Source organism: Oncorhynchus masou, chromosome 31 (assembly GCF_036934945.1).
Source record: "Oncorhynchus masou masou isolate Uvic2021 chromosome 31, UVic_Omas_1.1, whole genome shotgun sequence".
Classification (NCBI taxonomy): Eukaryota; Metazoa; Chordata; class Actinopteri; order Salmoniformes; family Salmonidae; genus Oncorhynchus; species Oncorhynchus masou.
In genome coordinates this window covers 60,438,921-60,446,176 of record NC_088242.1, presented here as the reverse complement: position 1 = coordinate 60,446,176, position 7,256 = coordinate 60,438,921, and the positions used below count along the sequence as shown (strand labels likewise).

The 7,256-nt window shown below is 43.9% G+C and overlaps 1 protein-coding gene across 1 annotated transcript; it reads left to right on the top strand.

The window, feature by feature from the left end:
* Positions 1-1,173: 1,173 nt before the first annotated feature.
* On the top strand, positions 1,174-7,184 carry rxylt1 (ribitol xylosyltransferase 1). The gene is made up of 6 exons (XM_064951559.1): positions 1,174-1,655; positions 1,860-2,039; positions 2,195-2,297; positions 2,417-2,731; positions 3,579-3,749; positions 4,109-7,184. The coding sequence occupies exons 1-6, from the start codon at positions 1,508-1,510 to the stop codon at positions 4,509-4,511; spliced, it is 1,320 nt and encodes a 439-aa protein (XP_064807631.1). The 5' UTR covers positions 1,174-1,507; the 3' UTR covers positions 4,512-7,184.
* Positions 7,185-7,256: the final 72 nt, after the last annotated feature.

Genomic DNA, 7,256 nt, shown 5'->3' with positions numbered 1-7,256 from the left:
GTGAAGGGAGATACTCTTCGTCAAACATAAATAATACTGGCAGGATTTCTTCTTTTCCCCCATCCACTACACAGTTCATTCGGTGTGCTCCAACTACTCCTGGTATGCTCCTCGTAACCACGAGGCCTCCACATCCAACATAACGTCAGAGATGACACCTTTTAACAGTGCTTTGCTACAAAAATCTAAACTCTTCACTTCAAAAGTCCTTCTGCGGGTTTTCACTGCACCCTTGTACTTGATTGATTAATCAAGGTCACTAATTAGTAAGGAACTCCCCACACCTAGGGTTTAATTGAAAGGGAAAACACTAAAACCTGCATACACTAGGCCCTCCGTGGTATGAGTTTGACACCCCTGGTCTACATGATGAGATTATTATGCATATTTTTATTTGTTAAAATGCAGTCAAGCATCAATCATGTCACCAAAATAAAACCCTCAATATTTATTGGAAAGGAGCATCAAGACCCCCTGTGCACTTTCACCTCCCTGTGAAGTTCATTATCATTTATTTAATCTGTAGCCTAATAAACCGCATGGTTTCCCAAGTTATCGCGTGACTCCAAGTTTACTTTGATATGATGGTTATTATATCAATATTTGCGCATAAAGGCGTTCCACCACCATTTCTCGCATTATTAATTTGACCAACACAAGAAGAGCCCACCATGTCGAATGAACAAATTATCTGTCGGTATTTATAAAATTGTACCGAAAATACCTGTTTCCATCACAGCTGTTTTGATTTTTTTTGCGGGGGATGGTGTGACTTTACTCACATAAAAAATTGTGATGGAAACCGCAGGAGGTTGGTGGCACCTTAATTGGGGAGGTTGGGCTCGGGTTAATGGCTGGAGCTGAATATGTGGAATGTTATCAAATACATCGAACACATGGTTTCCATGTGTTTGATGACATTCCAACTGCACCTTTTCATTTTCGTCAAACACTATTTTATATTGGATTGCCTTTGATTTGATGGCATGCACATGCGCAGTTTGGCGTGTGTTGACCGTTAGATCCGATTATGTGTTTCTGTGCATGAGTTTCGCTAGCCAACGTCGCCATGACATCGCATACGAGCGTGATAGTGAATTTAGAAAGGAGAAGCAGTTTCTGTCTTTGCCTTAACTGGCAGCTCGCTCCGCCTTAGGTACATCCTGGGTAACATCCGGGATTATGTTTCAGCGCGCAGTCTCAATTTTTATAACATCTTTGTAAGCAATTCGTTTTGTATTTAATTTCAATTATGCCACACGAGTCGTTTTAATTATCAAAATAAAAATCGGTTCTGTTTGACGATAAGAAGAACATGCTTCACGTAGATGAATTCCAAAAGGGAATTTTTCTCCGGCAAATCTTATGCCAGCCTTTGAGCTGGGTCCTTGAACTGTAAACAGTCGCATTTGATTGCTTTCTCAGTGTTTCTGAGACAACGAGCTGTACAGAGATCGGTCACTTTAACTGACACTCGAGTGCAGAATGGTAACGTGAGAAGGAAAACATGAAAAAACATCACAGAAAAATATTCATCCTGATAGTTTTCGTGTATGTGGTGTTTTCCTTGTATGCTGCATACAATGTATTTTTTAATACGAAGGTGATCACCCGTGTTCACAGAGTGGTGAAGAAAATTACAGTCGCAACCTCAGGTAAATTACCGAGCTAGCTACTTATCTGACAAAACTCACTGTCCATAGTTTGCGGGTCATGTCCAATGTTGTATATGATAATATACAGTCAACACGTGAATACCCACACATGGTTATGGACTGGTCATGTGAATTGGCTATTTGAAAACCACTAACTAGCTAGCTCCAAGAAGTGTTATTGTACTGTTGTTTTGGTGATTACAGGTGGTGGTGTTGTGGCTCCTTACATTGGGGATGATGTGTGGAACCCTTGGGAGGATGAGCAGGCTAATGCGCTTTCTGCTCTTCACAAACAGAGGGAGGCTTTCAGACAATATCAGGAGCGCATTGACAAGAACAGGCCCAAGAGATACAAAGTTCAAATCTGGGGGAAAGCGGCCATAGGTAATGTCTTTTTACGGATCTTCTGTGATAAGTACAATATTGCTTGGTATCTTTTTGTTGTTTGATGCTTCCTCTTACAATGTTAGGTTACATTATGGAGTAAAAAACATTCTTATGGATATTGTCCCTCTGAAGTAACTTCTCTCTTCTATCAGGACTTTACCTTTGGGAACATATTTTAGAAGGTCCCCTCAACCCCACCGACATACAAGCACAGTGGAGAGAGGGGGAGATACAAGTGGGAAAGATAGATTTCAGGTAAGGCATCACAAATGAGACTCCAATCGCAATCTAAGATGCATATGATCTAGCTGATGTCAGTTATTCTGACAGCCCTCCACCCCACCATCTCTCTCTGTCTGTCTGTCTATCTATAGTTTCTACACAGGTCCAGCGGTGATCCAAGGCCATGTTCCTCTGGACACAGACAGTGTGGTTCTGGTGCTGAATGGCCGGGAGCAGCAGAAGATCTCCTACGCCACCCGGTGGCTGCAGCATGTCCAGACCTTGATGCAGTTCCACGCTGTGAATCGTGTGGCTGTGGTTCTGCTGGGCAGCGAGCGCTGCACCAATGACTGGATCAGCCCCTACCTGAGGAGACACGGGGGCTTTGTGGACCTGCTCTTCCTGGTCTATGACAGCCCCTGGGTTAACGACAAGGATGTCTTCCAGTGGCCCCTTGGAGTAGCCACGTAGGTTATCTGAACCCTTATTCATAAAGTGTCAGAGAAGGAGTGCTGATCTAGGAGCAGTTTTATCTTTGAGATCATAATTATATGGAAAGAGGACCTGATCTTAGATCAGCACACCTACTCTGAAATGGTTTGTTAATACAGGCCCTGATTTAGTTTGAAGGTTTCTCTGAGTTTGTTTCTCATGTTTCAGAATTCTGCATTTCTTGTTTGTCTTTCTTCCCTCACCATGTACTTTTCCCTTTTAAAATATTTTTTTACCCTCTTTCTCACCACTTTCGTGGTATCGAATTGTTAGTGATTACTATCTTGTCTCATCGCTACAACTCCCAGCCGGGCTTGGGAGAGACGAAGGTCGAAAGCCATGCGTCCTCTGAAACACAACCCAACCAAGCCGCACTGCTTCTTAACACAGCGCGCATCCAACCTGGAAGCCAGCCGCACCAATGTGTCGGAGGAAACACCGTGCACCTGGCGACCTTGGTTAGCGTGCTCTGCGCCTGGCCCGCCACAGGAGTCGCTGGTGCACAATGAGACAAGCATATCCCTACCGGACAAGCCCACCCTAACCCAGACGACGCTAGGCCAATTGTGCGTCGCCCCACGGACCTCCCGGTCGCGGCTGGCTGCGACAGAGCCTGGGCGCGAACCCAGAGTCTCTGGTGGCACAGCTAGGGCTGCGATGCAGTGCCCTAGACCAATGCGCCACCCGGGAGGCCACTTTTCCCTTCTTTCACTCGTGTTTCCATTGTAGGCTACATAATAGTACATTTTAACATTTTAGGTATAGCATTGCACCAGAGAGGAGCATATTTTAAAAGTGGACTTGTATGCCCGCTCTGTTCAGATACAGGCAGTTTCCTGTGGTCATGCCAAACTCCCATATGGTGAGCTCCACAAGGCCCTTCCTCTGTAACTTCCTGGGAACTGTCTACAAGAACTCCTCGAGGGAAACACTCATGGGGATCTTGAAACAAACCGGACTGGACAAAGAGTGCATCACTACTGGCAGAGAGAAGTATTTCACTATGCTATGCTGTCACTGTCAAGCACTGTATCAATTCACAATAATGGGTTTAAGTCCAATTTATGCATCCTGTCTTTCTCAATGAGGTTTGGACCTCTAGTAGCTCACTTCAGTGGAATTACTTTTGTTGGTAGGCTTTGTTTACCAGTGAAATATCAATTGAGTCAGCACACTCAAATAGAAGTGAAACCCTTTTTTGATCTTTGCATTTAAAAAATCATGAAGGGCAAAGAGGACTTTACAAGTACTATATGTATATATATTCACAACAGAAGCACTGTTTAAATACGTAATACATTAAAGGAACTCCCTGCTCACTAGACGTTAATATTCCTCCTCTTCTGCATCAGGTGGCTTCCTCAGGAGACAGTGGAAAGTCTGAGACGGTACCAGACAGCCCTGGCCCAAAGCGAGCTCACCCTCTGCCCCGTGGGAATCAACACGGAGTGCTACCGCATCTACGAGGCCTGTGCCTACGGCTCCGTACCCGTGGTGGAAGACATGGTGACCCCAGGTGGGTGCTCTGCTGCACGCAGCTCCCCACTGCGTCTCCTCAAAGCTGCAGGAGCCCCCTTCATCTTTCTCAAAGACTGGAAGGAGCTTCCAGGCCTCCTGGAAAAGGAGAAGATGATGAGCCAGGAGGAAAGGACTGAGAGGAGGAGGAAACTGCTGGAGTGGTATAGCAGTTTCCGCCAGCAGATGAAGGACAGGTTCACCGAAGTCTTAGAGGAGACCTTCTTCAAAAACAGCTAAGTCTTTTTAAAGCTCAGAGTAAAACACAAAATGGCACATAATTACGAGGTACTCTGTGGATCTCATTGGCAGTGTGTTTAAGGGAGAAAAGCCACATTTTTGTGGATTTTGTGGGCTTATGGCTCCATTTTGTAAGGTTTCCACTGGTAGCTGACAACTGTCTCTCACAAGATAATGTTCAAACAAAACATTGATTTCAGGCTATGGGTGAATTATATTAGAATGAGGTGGCTGTAAATCTTGTTGTTCTCCATAATTTATTTTTGCATAGTTCAAGATTTACATGTATTTATGTTGTAACTTAAAAGATTAGGGATTTCAGTTGCTCTTGAACTACTTGCTGAATGCACACTCCAAAGCAACATTGTATTCAACCTTTCAGTAAGGCCCAGTTATTGTATTTTTACCCGAGGAGGGTGGCGCTATAGGAGGACAGGCTCATTGTAATGGCTGGAATGGAATGAAATTAATGGAACTGTATCTAACACAGTAAACATATGGAAACCACGTTTGACGGTCCATTTATTCCATTACAATAAGCCTGTCCTCCTATAGCTCCTCCCACCAGCCTCCTCTGATTAATTTTTCCATCTAGAAATTTGTTGGGTGGATATCTCCTTTTCCTTTACGTTTATCATTGACCTGTCCTTGAACTATGTAGGGCTTGTTATTGTGACAGGAGTAGGTCTATCTCCAGTGCAATTGCAGTAAACCATATCCTGTGGTAAAACATAACCTCATGTTTTCATGCTGTTTTTTTATTATATTTTATTTATTTCACATTTGTTTAACCAGGTAGGCAAGTTGAGAACAAGTACTCATTTACAATTGTGACCTGGCCAAGATAAAGCAAAGCAGTTCGACACATACAACAACACAAAGTTACACATGGAGTAAAACAAACATAGTCAATAATACAGTAGAATAATAAGTCTATATATGATGTGAGCAAATGAGGTGAGATAAGGGAGGTAAAGGCAAAAAAAGGCCATGTTGGTGAAGTAAATACAATATAGCAAGTAAAACATTGGAATGGTAGATTTGCAGTGGAAGAATGTGCAAAGTAGAGATAGAAATAATGGTGTGCAAAGGAACTAAATAAATACATAGAGTAGGGGGAGAGGTAGTTGTTTGGGCTAAAATATAGATGGGCTATGTACAGGTGCAGTAATCTGTGAGCTGCTCTGACAGCTGGTGCTTAAAGCTAGTGAGGGAGATAAGTGTTTCCAGTATTAGAGATTTTTGTAGTTCGTTCCAGTCATTGGCAGCAGAGAACTGGAAGGAGAGGCGGCCAAAGGAAGAATTGGTTTTGGGGGTGACCAGAGAGATATACCTGCTGGAGCGCGTGCTACAGGTGGGCGCTGCCATGGTGACCAGCGAGCCGAGATAAGGGAGGACTTTACCTAGCAGGATCTTGTAGATGACCTGGAGCCAGTGGATTTGGTGACAAGTATGAAGCGAGGGCCAGCCAACGAGAGCGTACAGGTCGCAGTGGTGGGTAGTGTAGTATATGGGGCTTTGGTGACAAAACAGATGGCACTGTGATAGTCTACACCCAATTTATTGAGTAGGGTATTGGAGGCTATTTTGTAAATTACATCGCCGAAGTCAAGGATTGGTAGGATGGCCAATTTTACAAGGGTATGTTTGGCAGCATGAGTGAAAGATGCTTTGTTGCGAAATAGGAAGCCAATTCTAGTTTTAATTTTGGATTGGAGATGCTTAATGTGGGTCTAGATAGAGTTTACAGTCTAACCAGACACCTAGGTATTTGTAGTTGTCCACATATTCTGTCAGAACCGTCCAGAGTAGTGATGTTGGACGGGCGGGCAGGTGCGGGCAGCAATCGGTTGAAGAGCATGCATTTAGTTTTACTTGTATTTAAGAGCAGTTGGAGGCCACGGAAGGAGAGTTGTATGGCATTGAAGCTCGTCTGGAGGGTTGTTAACACAGTGTCGAAAGAAGGGCCAGAAGTATACAGAATGGTGTCGTCTGCATAGAGGTGGATTAGAGACTCACCAGCAGCAAGAGCGATATCATTGATGTATACAGAGAAGAGAGTCAGTCCAATAATTGAACCCTGTGGCACCCCCATAGAGACTGCCAGAGGCCCGGACAACAGGCCCTCCGATTTGACACACTGAACTCTATTAGAGAAGTAGTTGGTGAACCAGACGAGGCAATCATTTGAGAAACCAAGGCTGTCGAGTCTGCTGATGAGGATGTGGTGATTGACAGAGTCGAAAGCCTTGGCCAGGTCAATGAATACAGCTGCACAGTATTGTTTCTTATTGATGGCGGTTAAGATATCGTTTAGGATCTTGAGCGTGGCTGAGGTGTACCCATGACCAGCTCTGAAACCAGATTGCATAGTGGAGAAGGTATGGTGGGATTCGAAATGGTTGGTAATCTGTTTGTTGACTTGGCTTTCGAAGATCTTAGAAAGGCAGGGTAGGATAGATATAGATCTCTAGCAGTTTGGCTCAAGAGTGTCCCCCCCTTTGAAGAGGGTGATGACCGCAGCTGCTTTCCAATCTTTGGGAATCTCAGACGACACGAAAGAGAGGTTAATGTATTAGAGCTTGAAAAATGATTAACACTGTTCCTGTTGCATCTTGTTTTCTGTGAAATGTTGTAAACTGTTTGTTTTGCTATTAAAACGTGTAATATTTGTTAAGTTGTAAATGTTTTATTCATTTCATGAGACGAGAGAAAATGTATCTGTACCATAACATGATCACCAGC